Source organism: Kwoniella botswanensis, chromosome 1 (assembly GCF_036426115.1).
Source record: "Kwoniella botswanensis chromosome 1, complete sequence".
In the NCBI taxonomy this organism is placed as follows: Eukaryota; Fungi; Basidiomycota; class Tremellomycetes; order Tremellales; family Cryptococcaceae; genus Kwoniella; species Kwoniella botswanensis.
The window spans coordinates 12,670,206-12,695,477 of record NC_088599.1 but is presented as its reverse complement, the minus strand read 5'-3'; the positions used below and the strand labels follow the sequence as shown (position 1 = coordinate 12,695,477).

Genomic DNA, 25,272 nt, shown 5'->3' with positions numbered 1-25,272 from the left:
AGATCAATCCTCAATAGTAGAATCATCAAACCACTGTTAATATTCTTGTAACATTTGTTCATTTTAATCTTGTCCGATTTGATGGGGTGATCCTCATCCATCTTGATACCTCATTACTTCATATTTTGGCTGCCTTGTCTTCACGTATAAAACATACCCCATACATATGATGTCTAGTCAGTATACCTTATACATGTATAGCATTAGTGAGATGCACGCATATGTGGATGGTGTCTATACAAGCATTCTATGCTCCAAGTCATGTCGTGCCAACTATGTGGGTGACATGAATAATGTTTGGGAACCGGTCTCGTAACCTTCACCTCGCTCTGTTTCCAGTTGATCAGTTGTGATTGAATTTCATCAAGTTGCCAATTAATTAGACAAAGCATACTTCACGACTACTTTCGCTCCTTCCCGCTTGTAATCATCTACCTGAAAAGGAATACGCAGAGATGGATATGGACGACGATGATGCTTTCTTGTACGGGGACGAATCACCTCCAAAACCTCAGCAGGTAGCACTACCACCCACCACCAATGTCAACACAAACGAAAGTGAGTCTCATGTGTTTGTGACAATCGCTCAGATACGATGAACTGACTCGAGCGATATAGTGAAACCAGAAGTGACTGTACCTCCTCCTTTACAAGCTACCACCTCGACCTTGACCTCTACTTCCATACCGGCAAATGGTATAAGTTCTTCTATGGCAGCGTACGGTTACCTCCTTTTCCTTTCTCCATGTGCAATTGAAGACTGACATGTCCGATGATCTATAGGTCGCTAGCGGCGTATGGGATGGACACAAGTGCGACGGTCGTCGATAATCCCGAAGATGGAGGTGTAGAAGAGGAGGACAACGAAGATGAAGATGAAGATGACGATTCTGACGACTCGGATGATGATATAAAGGTTGTTTTCACCGGACAGAATGCCAGGACATTGGATCTGAGGTGAGTAATCTCCAGTTATGTACATAAGTTCTGGTGGAATCTGATGTTGAAAGAGAAGTGTGGACTGCTTTGCTGATGCAAGACTCATTTGATTTCCTTAGAAAACCCCAGACAGCTCCTTCAAATGTTATAGGTATAGGTAAATGGGCGCATACAAGTACTGGCACGACTGCTCCTGCAGCTGCTACTCCTACTCCTGCACCTGGTACACCCCAGGTATCTACACCTTCCAGACGTAAGCCCCCTTTTCTACTTGTATTACACAGTACTGGATATATAGCTCATACTTTGCCTTGAATAGCCGTCCAACCCACCGCCAACCAAACTACAGAATATACACCCACTTCGCGACCAGGTGTAGCCCAAGCCCAAGCTCAAGGTCAACCTTCAACAGCAGGTCCACTAATCAACCCACCAACATCGTCTACCCCTTCCGACCCATCCATCACAGTCCAACCACCCTCATCATCTGCAGACGGAATCAGTGGCGTACCACCTCTCAATCCCGGTCAACCACCCTCTACGCTCCCACCCGTATCTTCATCACAATTCATAACCAAGACCAAGATCGACCCTTCCAACCCTACTGGAATCATCCCCTTGACAGGTCAGAGCGTCTTCGAAATTGATATGACTCAATTCGAAAATTCAGGTCAACCTTGGAGAAAACCCGGTGCCACTTTGTCAGATTACTTCAATTTTGGGTTTGACGAGTTTACGTACCCTAGGTATTTGAGGTATAAGAGTGATATGGAGAAAGGAAGGGCGGCTTTGGTAAGTGATAGAAATTTCCTTTCTGGAGGAAAGATAATTGAATGGGCAGACGGAAGTCTTGAGCTGATGACGAGTTGAATCGTAGGCAAACTTACCACCGATGGCCCAACTTCCACCTGACATAGCCAACCTCTTACACATCCCTAACCAGAACATACCGTTCAACGCCATAGCAGCGGCCCAACAACAACAACAGCAACAAGCACAACAGCAACAACAGCAGCAGCAGCAAATGCAATTAATGGCAAATCAGATACAACAGCAAATGGGAATGATGAATCCGCAAATGCAAGCTCAGATGCAACAGATGATGGCTATGCAAGGTTTAGATATGAATATGATGAACATGAATCAAGGTGGAGGAGGAGGGATGCCTTTTGGTATGGGGATGCAACCTCAGCAAGGAATGGGTCAACAACAACCGCAGCAGCAACAACAACAGCAACAACAACCTATGATAAGACCTGGTAAGTTGACGATCTGTTTCGTCAGGGATGCAGCTCATGGTTTGATGGGATGCGATGATATAGGTCAAAATGGTAGACCTCCTGGTATGACACCGACTTCTCAATCTGGGAATATGGGAACACCGGAAGCTGGAGAGGAAGTGAAGTTGGAAGAAGGTGTAGAGGTGAGTTGTAATGGTCATTGAAATCTTCGTGTGATCCCGGTGTTCCCCGGAGTGTACGATCACGTTCTTGTCGAATCAATGCTGATACTGCAATGATAGACCGGCTTTGAGACCCCTGATGCCCAAGCACAAGGTCAGATGATGAACCCCGCTATGAGGGGACGAATGCCAGCGAGGGGTGGGCCAGTCCGAGGAGTTCCGTTAAGAGGACGCGGAGGAGGTGAGTGCGATTTCATGTTTTGCAGCACAACAGTATGTTTCCTTTCCGACAATGTAAGCTAAAATTTCACAATGAATTAGGCGTACCACTCGGCCCTCGAGCCGGCTTCGCAGCGCCCACCGGTCCCAAGGCAGGTCGATTCAGGGATAAGGACAAGGTCGATACGTCTGGAGCTGGATCGTTGGATTACGGCGGGAGTGAAGGTCTAGGCGGTGATTCAGATGCGGTCAAATCTGAGACGCGTGGAGATGATCAAGGTGATTCGAACTCGCATTCTTATTCGAGGAGTCAATCTCGATCGCATTCTAGAGCGCAATCTAGAGATAGATCGGCGAGTCCACCTAGTGGCAGAAGGAGATCGTCAAAAAGAGATTATCATGATTATGATGATGATTATTCTTCCGAAGATAGAGATAGAAATAGAGATAAGGATAGGGAGAAGAGGAGATCATCGAGAAGAAGCAAGAATGAAGATTCGAATTCTGGTTCGTCGAGATCGAAGAGGAAGAGAGAGGAAGGAGGAGGATCGGCAACGCTTGGTCCGGGGGGTTGGGAGTCGGAAGATGAAGAAGATGAGAGGAGGTCAAGGTGGGTTCTTCAATCTGTATGATATGAACCATCGGATGTATCTCAAGCTGATCATACATGAGTTACTTTGTAGACGAAAAAGATCACCTAGTGAGGAGAGTACGGAGAAACGTACGAGGAGAAGTAAGAGGAGGTGATCGAGTAAAGTGTAGTTGTAGTTGTTCAAGCAAGATTACAATCATATGTTTGATGCATTTTTATGACATGTCTATGTATTGTACATCCTTTTAACGGCGCACTATCATCAGCGTGTTTGATACTACATCCTACATCTCTTTGTCTTTCGCCCAATCATTTAGCGATCGCATTATTGCTAGACTACCCGATTTGTATGATCCGCCAAACATCAGAGTATGCTAGGTCCACCATACATCATTAGCCAGATCAAAATTCCATTGGATCGATGACAGTATGCGCAACTCACATTGAGATGGTGATACAATTCGTATAATTTCTGTCTCTCATCGTAGTGTGGTTGAGATTTAGGATGAATCGCATGATATGCATCGTAGAAATCTTTTGAAAAACCTGTATTAATCATTACGCAAAGACACGATCTCATTTACAATCAGCCTGAGATTCGTATAAACATATGATCGTATTACTCACCACCGAACATATGAGTTATACCTAGATCCGCTTCATTATGACCATAATAGCTTGCTGGATCGTAAATCACTGCTTTGCCGGTGATCGTATCGTACCCTTTATTCCCTGACCATAAATCACCGTGGAGAATGACTGGTTGGGGAGGTGGATCGATTTCATGAAGAAGAAGGGGGATTACTCTGATTGAAGGAAACACAGGTATCAATGATAATTATCAGCTTGTGCTTTCTATAAATTACATATCCTTCCATTTGGTCTTCTATAATGAGTTGTGATGGTTTGGTATATGTCTTTCGAAACTTGACTTACCTATCTTTCATCCTTTCCCATTCTTTACTTATCGTATTATCCCCAATCCTCTTGACCAAATCACCCAATCTCCTATCCCGATAGAACTCTTCCCAGCTTTCCGTATAGGTATTATCCTGTTCCGTCACTCCACAATGAGTAGGTACCCCAAATCCAAATTTACCTTCGTACCCCTCCCTATCTTTGGGGACACTATGCATCTTAGCCAAACCCTCTCCTAATTCTCTTTGCATGTTTCTACTAGATGAACCAAGCTTGAAATACTGAGTTACCATGGCGCACTGGTTTTGCTTCTCATCAACTTCGAATCCGATCACCTCTGGTACCAATCCTAAACCAGGTGTAGTTCGTCCCATAGCTTTCAAACCTTCTATCTCGCCTGTCATTTGGGGTATGTCAGATTGCGTTTTGGTAAAGTACATTTTCTCGCTGGGCTTGTGGATGTAAATCCCTCGAGAGGAAGACTCGAGCTCTGAGAGGGGGATGGAATGGGTCTGGAAGATTTTGGATATCAGTGGGTGGATTGGGGTCATGTTGAAAGTTGAGAGATTTGGCGAAGGATCTGGTAATTTGGTATTTTGTTTCTATATTTGACACGATGTGAGATAGCTGTTGTTGATGTGTTGATACTGCTCTTGTTTCTTTCACTTTTGGTCGAGTATATGTAGTATTTGAGTATTCATGTTGGTTCCACCTAGTGTATCGTTTATATCATCTCGCTGTTCGTTGACATCATACCTTCTACCTGCTTCGGAGCGGACACGATAAGTGGAGGAACCATGATATCGCTGATATTACGTAACTTCTCCTCTTGAGACTGGGTTGCAGCGTCAGGCTTTTACATTTTCATAGCGGCAGAAGAACCTGTCATGCAAATCTTGAGGATCTGGAACGAGGAGATTCGCACAGAAGGGGAGTGAGATGCATGCATAAGATGAAAATATTTGCGGACAGCAATCTTCTAGTTCGAGGGATGACTGTATATCACTGTCACTGAATGGACGATATCGATTTGCGCACGTGCGGTCTTATCAGCCAGTCAGATCTAGAGTGACTACTCGTATGCACCTCCACTACAGGTTCAAGTAAACTCATCCCACTCACTCACCTTACGGTATATACTCAACGTTCATCCGTTATTCCTCAATGCTCGTCTCAAGGAAATCGACTTTGTAGCAGAGAGCTGTACGAGCAGAACCGTCACGGGACTCTACCGGTCCATTTGGCAATCATCTATCCAACCGAAGCTCCTTTCCTGTATCCAACAAAAGGGAAGCACAATCTTAGACACGTTCGGGATAATTGGGTACTAGAGGGATCGACCTCGTTACTGTTGTCCAATATCACCCCATCCAGAGACTTCTACAACGTCACCTCGGTAGCAGCTGGAGAACATGAAGGTATGTCATGTTAACATGCATCTCCTACTTCAGCTAATACCATCTCAAACAGTTCGGTAAAACCATTCAATCCCAGCAAGTGCCAGGATGGGGAGAGTATTACCTGAATTACAAAGTGAGTACGATCTATTCCCTTACCAGCACCTTTCGCTGACGATCAGATTAATCACTCATCCAGGCCCTCAAGAAGATCATCAACTCCTATGCAGCCGGTAGACCAGCATCCGACGCATCATTGCTTTCCTTAGGTCTGCGGCCAGCTAAGAAATCACCCGGTAGCGGTAGTAACAAATCTGATCCAGATGCAGGGTCACTCTCACCTCCCCATATCCAGCAACATGACACTTCCATCACACCCTCATCGATATTAGAAGATTTAGAACCCCTCCCAGCTGAATCTGAACCTCCTGCACCGAATACCGGCAGTGCGTTGATGAGCAGAGATCCGACTGGTGGGAATGATAGGAGTGAGAGTTTCAAAGCGCATCGGGATGTTTTCTTCTTCACTCTGCAGAGAGAGCTAGAAAAGGTGAGCTAGATATATCTTGCACGTGTAGACGGTATGAGCTGATATTCGTGGTGTTACAGATAAATACATTCTACCTCGTTAAAGAACGTGATTTACGATTAAGACTCCTGACACTCTTATCCAACCGAAAGAGATTGCTTCAAAATTCATCGGGAAGCGGAACACCAGGTGAAGACAGTACACTCGATAACTCCACACGGAAGGACGCCGAGTGGATATCGTTGGAAGAAGGTTGGAGGTTGTTCGAAAGGGATTTAGGTAAATTACAAGGGTTTATAGAAATTAACGCAACTGGTTTCAGAAAGATATTGAAAAAATGGGATAAAAGAAGTAAGAGTAATACGAAAGAGTTATATATAGAAAGACAAGTGGAAGTTCAACCTTGTTTCAATCGAGAATTCATAGCGAAATTATCAGATATAGTAACGGCAAATTTACTAGATATCGAAAATGGTTCTGAACATCTATCAACATCTTTCTTGGAGATCGAACACAATCTACCTGAATCCATCGGAGCCGATGGATTAAATCTAGGAAGTGGTAGGAAAGGGGATTTTGGTGAGATAGATGTATTAGAATCAACGGGCAATTCGTTGGCTTTGGACGCTTTGGTGGATCTAGACTCGAATATGCTCAAAGCTTTCTCGTCGGGTAAAGATGCTATTTTAGATTGGTTGAGGATTGCCAGAGCCAAACAGAATCAACATCAAAGACGGGATAAATCGACAAGTACGAGATTGATGAGAATACTATGGAGAGCCGCTCAACACGTTCCTCAAGAATACTTAGATATGGTATTGAACGCCGTCACGCTAGATTACAATTATATCGATAATATCAATGGTCGATCACCAGCTCATCAAGCTGCCATCAATGGCTCCCTCACTCTGATCAAACTTTGCGCTCAAAACAATGTTGGTTTACTTGAGAAGCCAGATGCCTACGATAGAAGACCAATACATTACGCTTCAATGCACGGTCATTCGGAAATCGTCTCTTTCCTCTTATCGCAATCGGTCGATCCATCAGCAACGGATAAAGATGGATATACACCTTTGATGCACGCTATCACCCAAGGTCATCTCGAAGTCGTACGCATATTCGTTCAAGATAAACTTACTTTAGAGCCTACGGCGATATCGAACGATTTGATACCATTGTCTTTAGCATGTCAATATGGACATTTGGAAGTCGCTAGATTACTCTTGCAGTGTGGTGCAAAAGTCATACCTAATTCTGAAGGTTTATATCCTCAACATTTCGCTGCTAAAGCAGGTCATGAACAGATATGTCGATTATTGGTCGAAGAAGGTGGTCCGGATGGGGGTGGGAAAGACAGACAGGATAAATACAACCTCTGGACACCGTTACATCACGCTGCGATCGGAGGTCAACCACAACACTTGGCGTGCATCAAGGTCTTAGTGGAAGCTGGGTGCGATGTCAATGCGGCGGACGAATATGGCAAATCACCGGGATGGTATTCTGCCTGGTTCGGTCATGTGGAATGTCTCAATTATTTGCTGGATAGCGGAGCGAAATTGAATGGGAATCAGAATACCCTACAGGGGATGGAGAATTTGGGGCTAGCTGCTGATCCGCAAATGGACAGTCTTTCTCCTGGTTCAGATCTGATGTTAGATCCTCCAGCAGATGAGTTCGAATTGATACCGTCATTGTCCTTACCTCCTCCTATAATACCGTAAGTTCGTGCGAGATCTAAACATTATTGAGGCATCTCGCTTACATCTATCACTTACAGACTCCGAGTATACGGACATGAATTCCTTGCCAATCGATGTCTCATTCAACTTTCTCTAGGCCACCCATTCACTCGTCCGTCTTCGGCATCCAAAGCACCTCCGATCAAGCTATACTCGCGGTCAGGTCAAGATCCCCTCAACCTCTGGTCATCGCTTAAATTGGTCATGACTTCAAAATCAGACATTTCGGCTGTCCCTCACTCAGTCATATTGCCTTTGGCAGATGAACGTGAAGTTTTCTCGTTCCAGGTCCAATCTTTAGAAACGTTCACACTGGAGTTATCATTATATCCTACTTTCGGATCCAAAGTGATAGGGAGAGCGATAGTCTTACCTGCGACTTTCAATGATGTCACCTATCACAAAGGGATAGTCGCTCCCTTATTAGATCACAATCTGAAGACTATAGGAGAAGTCGCATTCGAAGTGTCTTGTATAAAGCCTTTCCAAGGTGCTCAGTTAGAAATTGGCGGTAGAGTAGAAACATATTGGAAATCAAAAGTAACACCCTCACAACCTACCCAAGATCACGCACATCAATTCCAATCACACAGGCCATTATCCGTATCAACTTCTTCACCATCCCTTCGACCTCCCGCTATCACCTCTGCTCCATCAAGTAACACCAACCATGAATCGGCGTTGGTTACGGCCAGTTCCCTCTCGGGGGAATACGTACATGTGGTCGTACAAGTGACGAAAGATGGTGTCCCAGTGATATATCCAAATATCAAATTACCAGTCGATAATCTGGATATAACAGTATCGGACGTTACGCTAGAACAATTCTTACGTATAGGTAAATCTCGAAACCTATTACTCGACCCTTCTTCGTCGAGTTTGAGCTCGGGTGAATGGTCAAGCATATTATCCAAAACGATGTCTACACTCGATTCGATACTTAACATCTTACCATCTGAGATCGGTTTGAATCTGTTATTACAATATTTGAGGCCGAAGACAATCGAGTTGAGGAATTACGGTAAATCGATAGAAATTAATAAATGGGTGGATACGATTTTACATTCAATATATGAAAATGGAAAAGCACAATCTCAATCGCAGCAGAAAGGAAGGAAATTCATCTTTAGTACTTTTGAACCTGAGGTGGCTACTGCTTTGAATTGGAAACAACCTAATTGTAAGTGTTGAGACAAAGACTTTCAACCCGATCAATCCAATCAGATCCAAATTTAATCAATGAATATGGATCTGGGTCAGAAAACCATTTCTGCGAGGGAAAGAAAGTAAAACTGATCTTGAGTCTGTATACCATTTTAGACGCCGTATTCTTCGCTTCCTATTGCGGTATCTCATCCTCTTCTTCGAGTACCACACCTTCATCGACAACAACAGATAGGAAGAGGTTGATACCTATTTCGCAAGAAGAGGAATCTGATTTGAGGTGTTTAAGCGTTAGAGAAGCTGTCAATTTTGCCAAATCGACGAATTTGCTGGGTGTGATACTGGAAGCGACCACTTTGGTGAGTTCTATCTTAATTGAGATTGAATTGTAGTCATTCGGTTGCTGACCGTCGGAGGTGGAGCAGGCTGCGGTACCATCGTTAGTAGCTTCGGTGAAGGATGCCGGATTGCTGTTAGCTACATTTGGTGATGGTCAAGATATAACGTCGTTAAGGCAGGGTGCGTCTGACGGTAGAACAGTAGATGCGTTTGTGATTGATGGGTGAGTGCGACTACATCGTACAGGATGGATACAAGCTGATACGAAGTGGTGATATAGTATTATGACGTTGACTGTATGATAGTCATTATCGATTCTGCATGTATAACGAGATTTATCAAGTCTGCCAAACCCTTGTCCCCACTCTTGAGTCCATGAAGGGATTCAATAATACGACCGAAACCTCAATTGCCTTCTTCTTTTGGGGTGTCTGTGAGAGAATACCGCACTGTCATCAGCATTTTCGGCTGATGTATCATCATTGATCAGAGTCTACTGTTCACCCACTTGGAAAGGATTGTATCCATTGACCTATCGCGACGCGATCTTCTTCAACTCTTTCAAATGCAGCTGACATCGCATCGAGTATTTTCGCGAGGGTCACACCAGACTGACTGAGCTGATCAAGGATGGCGTCACTGGACTAATGAACATCAGAAGTGTCATCAGCTAAGAGGATTGATGGATCGCTAGAGAGTTCATTCGTTTTTGGCGTACTTACTCCAGGCGAGAGTTGACCAACAATGGTCCCTATGACTGGTACGATAAATAGAGATATTCGACCGAAGTTTATCCATCGATTGTGGATCACGCTCTCCTCTAAGTTGTCCTCTTTCAAATCAAAATAAATTGTACATGATGTCAGATAACCGAAAGCTAGAACTATGACAATCGTGCAAATGGCGATTCGGGAATCACTACATATTGAAAAACTTGTCAGCTCTTGGACTGGAACAATAGCTGGCGTATAGAAAATCACCCACGTCAGAAGTTTGTATACATTTAAAAGATAAATTACAATCACTGCTACGTCTAATATGATACAGGCGATAGCTACTCATGGAAAGTTTCAGTAGGTATCGTCAGCTCATTGTACGGATACTTCCCCTGGTGGATACAGCAATTCATTATGTGCTATTACCTGTTGTTTCTCGTCGAAGCGCATTTTCGTTCCGTTTACCGATGTTTGGACTGTGACTTATAAGTTTGAGTGGGGAAGTAGTAGGATATGACTCGCTCAATGTAACGATATCTTGCAATTCATCTGCTCTCTATATATCGATCCTCCTCTGTATATATACATGTAATCATGTACGTGAAACACACACACTGATGACAAGTAGCCAGATCAGCGGGTGTGAGGCATTGTGGTACCTGAAATGGATCGTCGCTTGCTGTCATACATACAAAACAAGCTAAATGGACAGGGCCAGACCAACTGCAAAGATGCGGCAAGCGGAATTCGGTCTCTCACAGCATAGACCTCATGACTCGCATCATGACGATTCGAACCATGATAAGGAGAACTTTATATACAAGATATTCGTTCGTATCCCCAATATGCCCAAAGAACTTCGTTGACATCTGGTCAATACCTCTGGTGCAAACTGACTGTGATGATAAGTCATGTACGATCTCTGGATATACTTCGTATTTTCCTACCTACAAAGGAGGGGTCAATCGATCTAGTCTGAGAGATTCACTTCTTTGCTGTGCGATCATCAGCAATTTGAGTCCAATGGTACACAGGTAGGTTGGGTAAGACACCTTTGGATCAGTGACCGAAATTTCTCGAGCTTCGGACCCAAAGATAGATCTCATGATGGTTGCATAGGAAAATCAGTCATAAAACTCAGATAAGACATTCCTTTGGCTCGTTTGGCCATACATTGATTGACATCATAGCTGGTCAAATGACGTGTCGCCTTGCAAGCAAGAGTAACGTACGTAGTGTGGGTCTTGATGACATTTCGTATATGAACAAGTGAAAATTGGGAGCATGCAATTCAGTCCCAGGAATATACATCTTTCTGATACCAACCTAATATACACACTTTTAAGTTCAAGATACTTGACTCACCTCATTTAGCTTCAGCATGCTTCCAACCGCAGATGAAAACGTCATGTGAGTTCTCCAACCTTGTCATTGCTGCTGTAACGATTTAATCACCTTTAATCATCGTTTTGGATTATTCAGCTTGGGTTCTCCCCTCAGAAACCCATATCCTGGTTCACAACCTCCTACTCCTCATTCCTCCTCCGCTGATATGAAGAGTACAAGAGATCCGAAGCTGGGTAGGGACTGGCGAGAGTATCTGGCACTTGGTGAGTCCTTCACCACTACGAGCTGAGTCTTCATGTAACCAAACGCTGACTTTCGCCTCATTGATTAGGTATATACGTTTGGGGGATTGATTTAGTTTGTCTTTACTACCTTTTTTTAGGGATGCCATACCTTAGGTGAGGCGCGATGGCCATCACCTCTTTCTCTTCCATGATCGACGCTGATTTCCGTCCACCGTCATGACAGCGATCTTCACAATCGATTCGTGCAGGTGATCAAATTCTCATTCGGAGTATCGGGATCTGCCGCTGTCTATATGGTATTCTTTTGTGCATCTCTCGCCCCTCAACCGACAGACACCAGATTAGTCAGCTGGTTGAAAGCAATCGATAGGAACGCGTTGATGATATCTGGAATCTGTGGTCTGTACGGTTTCGTTAAAAGTGAGTTGCTGAATTACTCGACGATATGATTGCATTTACTGATGCAATTATGCGATCCAGAATAATCACATTTTACTGTCCAATAATGCTTTTTGATAATGATTAGCCAGATTGAAAAGATGAATGAGACATGCATTGAGATTCGCTTACCATCAAATCGTCACCTATACATGTCACACAACCTCATCAATTCTCATGAACCTCCTCCAGTTCCTTTCCAACGTTCTTACAGTCCACGTATCCTGCTCCGCTTCCTTAACCTTCTTCAATCTACCTTTCTCATCAAACTCATCTTCCTCTTCCTCGTCACCTCCATCCTGCAAATCCCACTCCTTCACTTGTTCACCATCGTCATCATCAGGATGCCTATCCACACCCTCTAATTTCCACTTCTTACATCTCGCTATCCATTCGGTCGCAGCCCATACCAATCTATCGCTCAATCGAACATCGTGAGAATCAGATTCGACCAGCAAACGATCTTTTGATATCGTACTTATCAATGAGGAAGCAGTTGGTGATCGACCTGTTATGAATATTGAGGGGGAAGCGTAGATATTCAATAGATTTTTCTATCATAAGAATACAGAATCAAACAGAAAGATCAATCAACCGTCACACACTGAACTGTCAAAAACCAGTGAGATGCTTAACGGGACTCACCTCGGCCTGTTTCCAAAAATCAGGTGACCAACCACCCGCAGAATGTATATCTACATTTATCCCATTTGTAAACCTGATACCATGTTTATCTCGCATTGAATTGAGAGTTTCCAGAGATGGACCTACGAGAATGAATAAAGTCAGTCAGTCGTTCAAGATCGGTTTCAACAGTTCATTTTTGTATTTATGTACCCTTACTCACCTGCACAAGCGACACTATGGAAACTGACATTCACACGCAATTCCACGGCCAGATCCAATTGTCTCTCTACAATAGAGCGCTGGTGCGACATGGGCACTTTGAACGGTGTCAACCTTTTCCATTCTTCCTCCTCTCCTTCTCCCTCTTCTCCTTGTTGAGCTTTATCTTTGTAATCCGGATGTAAATGTTTAGCTTTCTTGGGCCATCTCATCCTAGCACTCCCATCCAATCCCACTTCACCTAACATCGTTAATCTGCCTTCATCTTTACTTCTCGTGATATCGTTTCGTAATTTCTCCAAGAGAGGTTCGAAAGGTTTAGGTTCAGGTAAATAGGGTAATAATTCTTTCAAGAGCGTTTGATGATTTTGAGATTTAGGTGAGAACAGTGAAAAGTAATGTTGTTCTTTTGACGGTGGATCTGAGGAAAGGGTATATAGATGGGTAAACCATGGATGATAGCCTATTATTTGTACATCGATAATTTAGCCTAAGATTAGATAACGGATGCTGGATGAATAAGGCCGACTTACCAAAACATGCTACTACTCCGATTCCATGTATCTCCTTGCCTTTCCCTTTTGATCTAGCAGTATACCAGCCCCTCTCTTCACTCAGCGCTTTGACCTTATCCTGATCCTCCACGATCGTAGCCATACTAGCCAATCCACCTAATTTGACTCTATCATACACCTCTGGAGGATGGGTGAGGTCGGTCGGATGACAATGTGCGTCTGTCACTATGATACACATCAATATCAGTCTAGCTTCACCGGAAAATGGGAGGTCACTAGCTTACGGTGACTCAATACGTGATCAGGTGGGAGAGGGATGGTCTCCCAATCTGGAATTTCAACTTCGTTCTTCTTTCCGTCATTTGTTGTTGGTTGTTTTGTCGAGGACGAAGATGAGGGAAAAGAAGGGTCATCATGCTGTGAGCACATCTCCTGAGATCAATGTGCGAGGCTGAACGACAGTCCGACCAGGTGCAGGGACCTAACGAAGTGTTTGAGAGGTGTACGAGTTTGATTAAGGATGCTAACATATTCATTGATTCGCGACTGATTTATCACAACATTAGGGAGTGACGTCACCTCCACTCCTACTGTCCATGAATTGCTTTACCAGACATCTAAATCTAAATACCACAGAACAAATTCCTCCTTCCTCCTCTTCACCATCCCTCTGCTCACGGATACCATCACTCAGACCAAGAGACGTATCATGACCGGAGTGAGCTAATCACCCTTTCGCTCACTTTGGACGGGTACAAAGCTGACATGAAACCTCACTCAACATATAGTTGTTGACTTCCACCACTCCTTCCTCCACTTCTACCGAAACCCTCGATACACTCACCCCCACTTCTCCTTCTTCAACAAACACTGCAAACTCCAGACATGCAGAACGTATCAAGGAATTACAAATAGAGCTGCAACATTTGAAAGTCGAACTAGGGTGAGTCAACGTTCGCATACACTGATACCAGGAAAAAGGAAACCAAAGGGTTATTGATGAGATTCGCTTTGATTATAATGTGTCACAGTGATCATAATCCACAACAAATCGTTCAAGATCATATCAAGCTGTTGCATGAATATAACGAGATCAAAGATGGCACTCAAGCATTGATAGGTAAAGTGAGTATTTGTTTGACCCAACATCGTAGAGGACGACAGATGAGCTGACGATACATTTTCACCTCCTTCCTCCTTACTCCGGTCTTATACCTTTCTCGATATGGTAGTACGCTCAACTTACGGGTAGGACTGTTAGAGAGATACACCAGGAGATGGGATTGCCTCTTACTGACTGACCTGAGGGATGATATGTGACATATCGTCTATACGACCATACATCAAGAATTTGAAGCATTTGTCGAGGTGTTAGTCACAGTCAGCATAGTTGTATATATTTTTCACATCTTCATTAGTTGTATGTCATTCAGTAAAACCCATCATGCTCGTCGCCATATATCAACTCCACATTACTGTGAATTGCCATGCATCCATCCACCAAGATATCTTTATTGTTTATTTGACTATATGACTAAATTTTGAACGGCATGATCGCCCTTCTATAATCTACTTGACGGAGTTCAGGCAGAAGCAGAAGAGATGAAGAAACTCTTGTCGACTATAAGAAGGCATACCATCAGTACGACGACCTCGCTGCCCATAACCTTTGACATAAACTCACTGGAAGGATCGATAGGAGCAGCAGGTTTTCTGGAATCAGCAGGAAGGGAAGTGTAGACGCTATCAGAGGTAGAGATAAGTCCCTTGGAGCCTTTGACAGTGGTGTTGTGGCTACGACCAGTACAATCAGCATCCTCCCTCAGGCGAAGGAAATCCAAACGGATGACTTCGTCGACATCGACCGGAACTCACATGGCCAAGTTGTAAGCATCGGTACTGGCAGCGGTTTCACCGTGAACCAATTTTCTCCAAGCCTCGTGACATTCGTGGATGATCTCGACGGCGTATTTCTTGGACTTGGCTTCACCGGAGAAGGCGAAGACGTTCTGTGTGATCACAATCATTTGACAATGTCAGCGAGCGCCCCTTTGACTTGATTTTGATACATCAGATGATGATATGATTAACAAAGTCAGTAGATCACACTCACCTCGGGTTTACCATCAGGGATTTTGTAGATTCTGAACCATTCGTTGGTAGCTCTGATCAAACCGGGAAGGTGTCTCTCGACATCTTCAATGTCGTTCAATCGAGGAGCCAATGGGTCATTGACATCGACGACGAGAACTTTCCAATCTGTTTCACCTTCGTCCAAAAGAGCCATGATACCGAGGACTTTAACTTGTTTGACTTGACCGACGTATCCTACGGCTTCACCGATCTCACAGACGTCAAGAGGGTCGTTATCACCATTGGCACCGGTTTCGGCGTGTTTGACGTTGGGGTCTTCCCATGTTTGAGGGAAGGCACCGTAGTTCCAGATGTAACCTGATCACAGGCATTAGCTAACACGTATTTATGCGAGAATATAACAGGAATACCTGATATCAGGAGAAACAACTTACCGTGGTGAGGGAAACAGTTTCGAACGTATCGGAGTTTACCCTTTTTGATATCTGAAGATTGACTGGATTAGCATACGGTTCAAAACGTTAAGACATGGATTGATAGGGAGAGCGAAACTTACCTTGCTTGATGGGGTTGAAAGCCTCCTCCTTGGAGATCTCCATCTTGGCGTTGGTCCATCGGGGTACCTCGACAACCACTGCGACACGAAGAAAATGGTCAGATAACAGTTTCAGTAAGCGTAAAGTAAAAAGGTTTTAAAACAAGACTCACTGTTGAGGACGGTCTTGGACTCATCAGCGAAGAGAGGGATATCGCTATTATCCACAAATCAGCTTAATGTCTCTTCGCTTCCACGATCAACTTGCAGCTGACACATAAACGTGCACTCACTGGAAAGGGGAGACGACCTTGCCCTCTTTCTCAAGGAAGACTCGGTGTTCTACATTCAATTATGAGTAATGAGCATTACTAATTGTCAAGCCAAACCTGAAATAGAGCGACTAACCAAGGGTGTTGGCAGCCTGAACCATCTCAAGTGGATCAGTCCACTGTACCTCCAATTCATGAAATTGGATGAACTCACGCCAATGATTCTAGTTTGGTATTCTCCTGACATTTTGTTTGATAGATGTTTTGCGGTAGTTGACAATCTACGAATAGCGATATTCATATACGTCGTCTGGGGTGAGGGAGCAAGAGGAAGTGTAGAAGAGGATGGGATATTTTGGATTGCCAACTGGCCAAAGTGACTTTTTGTGGTGGTGTGTGAGTGTGGGTCCGGGCGCAACTCTCTACTCTCTCTACGGTCAAGCACGTCACCTCCACATCCCTAATCCCTACTGAAATATCTGGAATACTATATACCCCCACACTTACCATAGTACGGCCGGCGTTATGTCGTGGTGTATAACCGTACCTCGGTTTTATCGGGATGTGGCGATGATCAGCATCCTCAACCAGGTGGAGGTTCGCCACCCCGGTTGTCGATGTCGATCAATAAGAGAGGGGTGATGCGACTGATCTTTGAGAAATGACACTCGATATAACATCAACAGCTATATAGGTTCGGAACTCAGTATAGGATTACCTGGCAAGGAGGACTCATAGGACAGTCTCCCCAACAGACTCACATTCACACCCGCTGTAGAAAGCCCTTCAATTGGTACAGAACACCTCAAAAGTCTGTTATATCCAGTACACTTAGGTTTGCGTAGATCGTAAATCGTACCGTACTAGATATACAGTCCAACAGAACCAAGATTTTCGATAAACCCTCGCAATACACGATGTCCTGCCAAACATGTTCATCCGAACTTCCCCCCAATATCTTCAAACAATCATTCATCACTCCCTGTTGTTCCACTCCGATATGTCCAAGTTGCATCAACAGGAATCCGAGATTGAAAGAATATATACCATGTCTGAGATGTGGTGATCCTCGTACATCCGAACTGAAAGGTGGGGCTAGTATATCCAGACTCGGTGAGTCAAATGGGAGTAGAAATGATATTGGTCTAGCAAGAGATGTAGTAAGGAGTAATGGGGATGAGGTTGTATTTGAAATTGGTGATTCCGATGATGATGATGATGAGGACGACGCAGATGCACCACCAGGATATGAAGATATCAGTTCTCAGCAGAACAATGACACCAATCGAAACGAACAGATCATCCGAGACGGTACAATCAACGAAGACTTGTCAGAAAGCGAATTAGATACATCGAAAGAGCCTACCGACACGTCAACGCCAGATAATACCATTTCTACTCCTGCGGTCATCCCAACGGCAGGTGAAGGGAAATGCGAGACAGTCGAAGTGACACATCAAATCCAAAAATCCGATACACTCCTATCCATTTCAAGGCGGTACGCAACTGATGTAAGTGTGCCATTGAATATCTCCCTACCATCATTGCTTGTACGGCATGTTGATATGTACAATCCCATTGATAGCCTCACGAGCTCCTATCATTGAACAACCTGCCATACACCGCCTTATCCACTCATCCTCGTATCCTTCATACCCGAAAAACACTAATCATCTTACGTCGTCAAATCCCGTTATCCAAGATACCTTCACATCCATATACCTCACCGCCACAACCCGATGGAAATGTAAACAACGAAGAAAGGGAGAAATCCAAACAACTGAAAAGATTTCAACTCCTGACTAAAAATACAGATCTGGGCATTGCCAATACCTATCTCAACCTTTCGGAATTAGAAGAATCACTCGGAGATGATCCACTGGAAAGTGGAAGTGGGGAAACAATCGATGGTCATAAGAAAAAGCAATTCGCGAATAAAGAGAATAGGGAACAGAGAGCTTTGGAGAGTTTCTTTGAGGATGATGAGTGGGAGAAAGAGCATGGTGGTAGTTTATCGAAATTGAGGGTCAATGTGAAACAGAGTACTGGGCAAGGGAAAGGGAAAGGAGGAGGATCTAGCTGGAATATCTTATCAGCAGGAGGTATGAAAGTCCAGTGATCATCTACAATCTGCAATCTACCTATTGTAACGCATCACATCATAAGCATGTAAGATCACCAAATCGTCTCGCACACTTTTGATTTTCTGCCTTTGTCATCATCCTTGTTATATCTTGTATCATCCCATATTGTACCGTCACGAGCTTACATTTATGTATGTATACACATCTTCTGTATGCATGTTGTCATCATTAAATCAATTATATTACAACTCGTCGTTTTCGTTCGTTTTTATACATGAAACTCCACCCTCATCGTCTCATCTCATCTCCTCAGCAGTCATGTGCTTATACTACATCTGTCCTGCAACCCATCGAATCTCTTTATCGACACCTAAACATCATACGAATCAGGCTCAATCCCCAACCCCTCACCTAACCCTTCATCCAATACCAATTGACCTTTCTCATCTACACCTGAACCTGGTTTCTCAGATTTAGGTGGTCGTGGGTCAACGATTAAACCAGCTTCGATCCTATACCATGACCAAGAAAAAGTCAGTATGATGAATCAATGACATTCAAAATCTCACAGATTTCAGTAAATAAAAAAATAAAAGTCCAACTTACATTTTCATCCTTAGGATAGCTGATTGAGTTACCTCACTGACTTTCTTACCCACTTGATAGGCGTTTTTGAACATTTCATTTCGATAATCCGGTTCGGTCATGTTAATCACCTACAATTGCGCATGAGTCCATCAACTCGGCTCATCATAATATGTCAAACGATCGTCGCAACAGTGAGACAGAACTAACATGATCTATCAGATCTATCTTTCCTCTAATCTCTTTCCCTTCCACCAAACCCTCTACCAAACCCAACATCTGCTCCTCGGTCAATCCAAACGAATTCGCCATAGTTTGAATCCTGATAGAAGAGAAGGGTTGGACATATTGGAGTATGCATTTAGTTTGGATCAGGTCGATGAGGATGGTAGTGTGGGCTGAAAGAAAAGGATTGAGTAGGAGGATAGGCTGTGAAGCCATAAGCATTCGCATCAGTTCAGCATCCGATGTGCCGATCGTCATATGGTGGATAGTAGCCCACCTCAGATTTGTAAAGCAATCTCATGACCTGTCCATAATCCGCATCGACAAACGAGTTGATTAAGTCAATCAACCATGAATTCGAATCATCAATCTGCGATTTGTAATTTGGATTTTCCAATAGAACCCTTCTAATCTGATCTCTGTCTCCATTCGCTAATGTGCAGAAGGTGACGATCAATCCTATATCAGAAGTTGAGATTGCCTATTGGATCAATTCAGAAGTTTCAGCATCTTAGGTAATTGTCACTTCTTCGATATCGTATATCTACCTCGACGTGAAACCACCAAACAAGTTTGAACTCCACTCACCTTCCCCTCAAAATCAGCTTGCCCACCACAATCCTCCTGAACACCCAATAACTCTCTCGCGGCCTTAGCCCATTCTCGATTATACAGCGCCACGAGACCTTTGGCAATTTTGATTCGTATCATGACGCTTTTTCTCACTGACAGACTCCTCAATTCGTTCTCCCTTCTTTCTCGTATGTCCGAAGCAGTCACATTGGCAGCTTCAGCCTGGTTCTTGGTGCTTGTTGGTGGAGGATGTAATCGGTCCAGGGTCGCTTCGAGCTTTGAGATGTGTCCTGGGAGTGTGGCAGGGAGGTTGAATGCAAGGAGGGTCTGTTCGAGTAGAGTATATCAGCTCAGCTCAATGCTGGTATGCGATCACAAGTCCTCATTGTCATTGAGATGTAAGTGGTGGTGATACAGGATAAATAAGATGACATATAGTCCAGATGTAGGAAGCAGTCTGTACCACTCACCTCTACAATACCGACACCTAGATCTACATGATGTTGTGCACTCGTACTATATTCCCTCACCGCTCCATAATTCTTCATCGCAGAAGATGAATTTCCAACTTTGATCGATAATTGTGCGAAAGCGAGGTACGTGAGCTAACCGATCCATATCAAGATACATCAGCATACATCACTCCTCCCTACTATAAGCTAATCCTGGGGATATAGTCCAAACAACAATAAAAAGTATACTTTGGTACTCACTCTTATACTCTCTTTAATCAAATTACTCAAATATCCTCTCAGTTCCACATCCAACCTTGTATTTTCCCTTCTTTCCAGCTCTTTTACATTCTCGATCCACTCCATATCCATCTCTCCATCCCCCGCTACTGCAGAAGCGGCGCTCTCGTCAATATCCATCGTTGAATCATCGGGCTTTTTAAGTGATGTGGGATCAATAAGTAATCGGACACTTTGGAAATAGGTGGTATAATCCCATGTATCATCCTTGATATGCGGTATCAATCGTTTTAAAGCTGCTTTGGACAAGGCTATAGCATGGGGAGTAGGATGGGAGGGGGAAGTGGTTAGAAGGAGGGTGGGGATGTGAGTTAGGCGTGTTATGAGTGCTCGACCTGCGATTATGGGTTGGTATCAACGATTGATATCTTACTCTACAAAGAAGGTATTACAGGCAGATAGGAAAGCTGTTTGAGGTTTGAGGCAGAGGAAAAGAGTCTCTGCTTACCTTTGTAGGTACTCTCGTAGGCTGCCCAATCGAACGAATCGACATCTATTGGCGAGATCATCTCTTCAACGGACCGACGTCGGGAAGAGGAAGATGCGGAGGAGGACATGATGATTGGTGTGTGACTCTTGTAAGCAATATAGCGATATTTGCGTTTTAGTTTTTGCCGATCCAGCTGAAGGATGAAGCCGATTTTCTCCCTTGCTCCTGTTGATATGATTGTTGAAGACAGGAGAATGACGATTGATAGAGGGAGGGAGAGAGGTAGAATTGGATCATCAGACGTTGATGGGGTGTTGCGGTTCAAGTTGACCTCCACTTGACCTCATCCACTCAGCCAGAGATGACGAAAAGCTCATCTGTGGCGCTTATGGTGGCAAATTCAATGCAAGTAAATGGTCGGTCAACATGGATGCGGTCAATCATATTTTGTACTGTACCATATGCATACCGAGAGTGATAGTAGGTAGGACGAGGAAGAGAGTTTAACCATATATGTATACACTTTTTCCAAACTTCAACAACTGTTTCATCTGAAACCATCACCTATACTAGTACTGTACCCTTCCTTACTCCCGATCACATCTCTTACAAACCCACTGCCAACTCTTTCCCTCCTCCTCCTTTTCACCCTCTCCCTGTATCTTCCCCTCAATCCCTGAAGCAGTCGCGGCTGGCAAAAGCATCTTCATCAGATCCACCTCTCTCAACCCCATCTCAGCTCTTATCCTCTCCTTGCCACAGAAGAAACACCACTCCACATCAACCTCATCTATCCCTCTCTTTTCCCCACTCAATCTTCTTCCATCCATCATTCCATGTTCATCCAATCTAACAGTACTAGAGCTGTCACTACCCTCTTTCGAACGAGTTGCAAACTGCTTCAAGAACGATTTGTCTAAGTTCCTCAATTGACCTCCAAACGAAATCAAACTTCCCCCAGGTCCAGGTCTAATGGTACTTTCTCCTTCATTCGTAGATATAGGTCTAAGGGTAGAATGACCCACCGACGAGGCTAGACTTCTCAGGTCTTTGACCGAGTTCGGTATATTCCCCATTCCACCGCCACTGTTTATAGGTTTGTGGGGTAAGGAAGGTATGAGGGTAGATTTTGAAGGTGTGTGTGAAGGTAGACAGACGAGTGGGATGGGTAATCGGAGAGTCGGTATTGTAGGGGTAGAAGGGAGTTGAGGGGAGGGGTTGATGGATGGGGATGGTGGTTTGAGGGATTTTATAGGTGGTGAGGGACATTCATGATAGTTGTTGATATTTCTTCGTTCGTCATCTTTGTATCCTTCGTGTTCCAATGGTATACTTGCAGATAAGCGAATAGCTGTTTCTGACGACATGTCTGATAGTAGCTTTGTGACAATTATTAGTCTGTTGAAGCTACTTCATTGAAGATAATAACTGTTCTTTTACTGTATATCAGTAGATTGGGTGAGAATGTGGTTTAGCCGTTGACTGTCTTCTAACAATTTTTTTTTCCCCTTTCCGTCAGTTAGGTATCAGATTGACAGTGTCTCATTGATTATCGACTTTTGTATCGCAGCTGATGGAAAAAGATGATGAACAAAGACTACACCGAGAATGATAATATGCGTAATTGTTACACCAAATGTTGAAATACAACAACAGCAACAACAACGAATTCTGTCCGACCCGTCCTGAGTGACGAGTATATCTGCAAAATGCGTCCTTGACTACCTTTGTATCCCATATTCACAGGCCACAAAGGACGGCATGGGAGAATCGATACATATCCCTTCTGTCGTCAGTGAAAGGATCAGTGAGTCGAGTCGATCCCTTGATGATGACGCAAAAGAGTACTGTTGGAACAACTTGACATACGATGTCCAACTACTGTAGCCTCATTCACCCCCTTCGTCAAAGTCAGTGCACAATCACTCTTTAGTCGCTAGTGGAACACATAAGAAGCAAAGTCATTACATCTCGTTTCGTATATCTCATCACATACATCCAGTATCCTCGCATCAGTGTCAGTCTCACTCTCAATCCCTCTCCCTTTTCATGGGCATCAAACCTCTTTCCCTTATCAACCGTCTCCTCCTCTCCGCATCTACCTCTCCAGGGGTTTGACCTCCGTTGATATATAGATCTTCCAATAATCTATCAATATCAGGGGTGACCACGTAGTTCTTGTGCACTTCACCTAATACATGAGCCGATTTGGTCTTGTTATCGAGGTGAACGAGATGTTGTATGAACGTGGTTGGCAAGCCTGGTGTCACCTAAGGATCCAATACGTAGCAATTATCAGTATTCCTTCCTCCTTTACATTTACCTCACGAGATACGGACTCTGGTAATGGAGACGATTTCCGATAGAAAGAAGTGCACTACTCACATTCATCACTATATCTTTACCCATTACAATCTTCACTTTCCCACTTTTCATGACTACCATCGTGCCTACCCTTCCTTCAGGTAAAGGTTCAGGTACTTTCTTCCCACCTGGTCCAGTGGATCGTAACTGTGCACCGGTAGGTTTGATATCAGGTTTGACATCCTTCTGAGCGGTTCCGGTCGTAGTGGGGTTGTTGATATCGGGTTTGGTATCTGTCGTAAGGTCGACCGGAGTGGCAGGAAGGAATTTCGGAAAAAGATGAGGGAACTGGAATATAAACAATTTTTCTTCTGGGTTGTCCTATTCAAGCACAACAGACAGAGTCATCATTAGCTTCAACTCATTCATTCGATAAACACCACAGACATAGGATAGTGATGCGTTTCACAGGGATACCACTCACATATCCATCAACCTGATTGAAATCACCCGTCATATCCTCTTCTTCCTCCTCTTCTTCACTTTCACTCAAATCTACCATCTGAGCTTCATTCACCTCATCATCCTCATCATCATCTCCAGTTGGCGAGCGAGTACTATGGGGAGGTTCTTCTATACCACCCGTTTGAGCGAAGTTTCTAACTCTTCTACCTTGATCATCCCTATCCTGCATCTCATCATCCGATAACATCGTATCGTCCTCTCTAAGCTGTTGAGGTCGTTTCTCAGGTGAGATAGGTTCTGCTTTTACTCCTAATGCCATATTCACATCAGATTCAATGGTAGAGGGGGTATCTTTCTTTTTCTTCTTCTTTTCTTTTTCTTTCTTCTCATCTTTGCCTTTAACTTTCTTATCATGATTCGACCTTCTATCTCTATATAAAGAGGTAGGCGCAGATTCAGACATGGTAGATACCAAATCTATATCGATTGGTCTACCCATCGATCCACCTTCCTGGTCAGAATGATCAGAATAAACTTCGATATCTTGCTCGTCAAACCGGGATGTCATGGTCGATGCGCTGGCAGTGAATTTACGAGATGATGAAGCTATAAACGAGACAATTGAAAAGGTCAGTACTGACTCATTATCGGTCTAAAATAAGTTTTTTATGATCACTTACCACTGGGAACAGGTCTTGGACCACCAAAGACACCCGCCGCGATGGATGTTGAAGGTACGTTCCCTCGTCCTCTTCCCCTACCTGGTCCTCCTCGTCCTCTCGGTGAGCCGCGCATACCCCCACGGGGAGCAGATGACGAAGCGGGTATGTTCGATATGTCCTATATACAGTAAAGGCATATCGTAAGCTGAACTAGCATCGGAGTCTGTCGGAACAGGCGAGAGCTCACAGGTTTGACATCTAATTCTCTACAATACCACTCATTACCGTCAGCATGATGATCGATCAAAGCAATGAAAATCAAATCAACAAGTCACATCCCACTCACTGTTTAACCCTTCTTATGGGTACTTTCGGCTTGAACTTCAGCCTCTGCACACCACCTGAAGGCGGCACACTACCACCCTGGGAAGGAGCGGGTGTGGATCTAGCTGATATGGACCCAGATCCAGATGTGGATGAAGAGACGGTAGACATGGGTATGGAAGCTAGGTTGGGAGGAACAGTCGTCGTCGTTGAAGTTGAAGTTGATGCCTGAGGTTGGTTCTGATTTTGGCTTTGAGCGGCCGCTATGAGAGAGGGTTTACCTCTATTCGGAGCTGACATCTTGCTCGTCTGTCTCTACAATTGTGTGCTCCCAGTAGAATCAATGTCAAGGTGGATGTGAGGCTGGATGAATGGCGAGTGAAGTAGTGCCAGTTAGTTGACTTTTGTTGTTCACAGGTCTACTCATACCAAAATCTCATATCACGTGTTAATCCTTGGTGAGTTGATTAGCAATTTTCGTAATCTCATATTGGACTTCTCTGTAATGGTGATTATCAATTTTTCCTAATGACCCGCTGAGTAGTGGAGGTCGACTCCTGCATAGCCGAGCTGATGACGGTGCTACGTGAAGATACGTGAAATATCTTGCCACCAT

General features: G+C 44.0%; 11 protein-coding genes across 11 annotated transcripts; 5 read left to right on the top strand and 6 right to left on the bottom strand.

Annotated features, from left to right (window-relative positions):
• Nucleotides 1-455: 455 nt before the first annotated feature.
• Nucleotides 456-3,307, top strand: L199_004794 (uncharacterized protein; the record flags this gene model as incomplete). Its single annotated transcript, XM_064890516.1, has 10 exons — nucleotides 456-558; nucleotides 619-718; nucleotides 784-957; nucleotides 1,059-1,192; nucleotides 1,259-1,731; nucleotides 1,817-2,198; nucleotides 2,262-2,362; nucleotides 2,462-2,582; nucleotides 2,663-3,170; nucleotides 3,244-3,307. The coding sequence occupies 10 exons, from the start codon at nucleotides 456-458 to the stop codon at nucleotides 3,305-3,307; spliced, it is 2,160 nt and encodes a 719-aa protein (XP_064746588.1).
• Nucleotides 3,308-3,436: 129 nt separating this feature from the next.
• L199_004793 (uncharacterized protein) lies at nucleotides 3,437-4,621 on the bottom strand (the record flags this gene model as incomplete). The annotated part of the gene is made up of 4 exons (XM_064890515.1): nucleotides 3,437-3,526; nucleotides 3,595-3,698; nucleotides 3,780-3,958; nucleotides 4,089-4,621. The coding sequence occupies 4 exons, from the start codon at nucleotides 4,619-4,621 to the stop codon at nucleotides 3,437-3,439; spliced, it is 906 nt and encodes a 301-aa protein (XP_064746587.1).
• An 861-nt stretch (nucleotides 4,622-5,482) lies between these two features.
• On the top strand, nucleotides 5,483-9,546 carry L199_004792 (uncharacterized protein; the record flags this gene model as incomplete). Its single annotated transcript, XM_064890514.1, has 8 exons — nucleotides 5,483-5,488; nucleotides 5,541-5,603; nucleotides 5,667-6,017; nucleotides 6,077-7,719; nucleotides 7,780-8,921; nucleotides 9,062-9,264; nucleotides 9,331-9,467; nucleotides 9,525-9,546. 8 exons carry the CDS (start codon nucleotides 5,483-5,485, stop codon nucleotides 9,544-9,546), a joined length of 3,567 nt encoding a protein of 1,188 aa, XP_064746586.1.
• A 1,795-nt stretch (nucleotides 9,547-11,341) lies between these two features.
• Nucleotides 11,342-12,037, top strand: L199_004791 (uncharacterized protein; the record flags this gene model as incomplete). The annotated part of the gene is made up of 5 exons (XM_064890513.1): nucleotides 11,342-11,370; nucleotides 11,443-11,570; nucleotides 11,639-11,705; nucleotides 11,776-11,972; nucleotides 12,033-12,037. 5 exons carry the CDS (start codon nucleotides 11,342-11,344, stop codon nucleotides 12,035-12,037), a joined length of 426 nt encoding a protein of 141 aa, XP_064746585.1.
• A 108-nt stretch (nucleotides 12,038-12,145) lies between these two features.
• On the bottom strand, nucleotides 12,146-13,780 carry L199_004790 (uncharacterized protein; the record flags this gene model as incomplete). Its single annotated transcript, XM_064890512.1, has 5 exons — nucleotides 12,146-12,544; nucleotides 12,636-12,757; nucleotides 12,838-13,299; nucleotides 13,370-13,576; nucleotides 13,636-13,780. The coding sequence occupies 5 exons, from the start codon at nucleotides 13,778-13,780 to the stop codon at nucleotides 12,146-12,148; spliced, it is 1,335 nt and encodes a 444-aa protein (XP_064746584.1).
• Nucleotides 13,781-14,060: 280 nt separating this feature from the next.
• L199_004789 (uncharacterized protein) lies at nucleotides 14,061-14,652 on the top strand (the record flags this gene model as incomplete). Its single annotated transcript, XM_064890511.1, has 4 exons — nucleotides 14,061-14,069; nucleotides 14,140-14,294; nucleotides 14,383-14,476; nucleotides 14,584-14,652. 4 exons carry the CDS (start codon nucleotides 14,061-14,063, stop codon nucleotides 14,650-14,652), a joined length of 327 nt encoding a protein of 108 aa, XP_064746583.1.
• A 282-nt stretch (nucleotides 14,653-14,934) lies between these two features.
• Nucleotides 14,935-16,499, bottom strand: L199_004788 (inorganic pyrophosphatase; the record flags this gene model as incomplete). The annotated part of the gene is made up of 10 exons (XM_064890510.1): nucleotides 14,935-14,972; nucleotides 15,036-15,145; nucleotides 15,227-15,360; nucleotides 15,465-15,802; nucleotides 15,880-15,930; nucleotides 16,002-16,079; nucleotides 16,154-16,197; nucleotides 16,274-16,322; nucleotides 16,389-16,404; nucleotides 16,467-16,499. 10 exons carry the CDS (start codon nucleotides 16,497-16,499, stop codon nucleotides 14,935-14,937), a joined length of 891 nt encoding a protein of 296 aa, XP_064746582.1.
• Nucleotides 16,500-17,169: 670 nt separating this feature from the next.
• Nucleotides 17,170-18,371, top strand: L199_004787 (uncharacterized protein; the record flags this gene model as incomplete). Its single annotated transcript, XM_064890509.1, has 2 exons — nucleotides 17,170-17,763; nucleotides 17,838-18,371. The coding sequence occupies 2 exons, from the start codon at nucleotides 17,170-17,172 to the stop codon at nucleotides 18,369-18,371; spliced, it is 1,128 nt and encodes a 375-aa protein (XP_064746581.1).
• A 335-nt stretch (nucleotides 18,372-18,706) lies between these two features.
• Nucleotides 18,707-21,028, bottom strand: L199_004786 (uncharacterized protein; the record flags this gene model as incomplete). Its single annotated transcript, XM_064890508.1, has 8 exons — nucleotides 18,707-18,848; nucleotides 18,943-19,052; nucleotides 19,132-19,350; nucleotides 19,424-19,627; nucleotides 19,735-20,046; nucleotides 20,190-20,324; nucleotides 20,433-20,806; nucleotides 20,920-21,028. 8 exons carry the CDS (start codon nucleotides 21,026-21,028, stop codon nucleotides 18,707-18,709), a joined length of 1,605 nt encoding a protein of 534 aa, XP_064746580.1.
• Nucleotides 21,029-21,488: 460 nt separating this feature from the next.
• L199_004785 (uncharacterized protein) lies at nucleotides 21,489-22,268 on the bottom strand (the record flags this gene model as incomplete). The annotated part of the gene is made up of 1 exon (XM_064890507.1): nucleotides 21,489-22,268. One exon carries the CDS (start codon nucleotides 22,266-22,268, stop codon nucleotides 21,489-21,491), a length of 780 nt encoding a protein of 259 aa, XP_064746579.1.
• Nucleotides 22,269-22,931: 663 nt separating this feature from the next.
• Nucleotides 22,932-24,956, bottom strand: L199_004784 (uncharacterized protein; the record flags this gene model as incomplete). Its single annotated transcript, XM_064890506.1, has 6 exons — nucleotides 22,932-23,171; nucleotides 23,287-23,586; nucleotides 23,690-24,276; nucleotides 24,351-24,510; nucleotides 24,580-24,598; nucleotides 24,679-24,956. 6 exons carry the CDS (start codon nucleotides 24,954-24,956, stop codon nucleotides 22,932-22,934), a joined length of 1,584 nt encoding a protein of 527 aa, XP_064746578.1.
• Nucleotides 24,957-25,272: the final 316 nt, after the last annotated feature.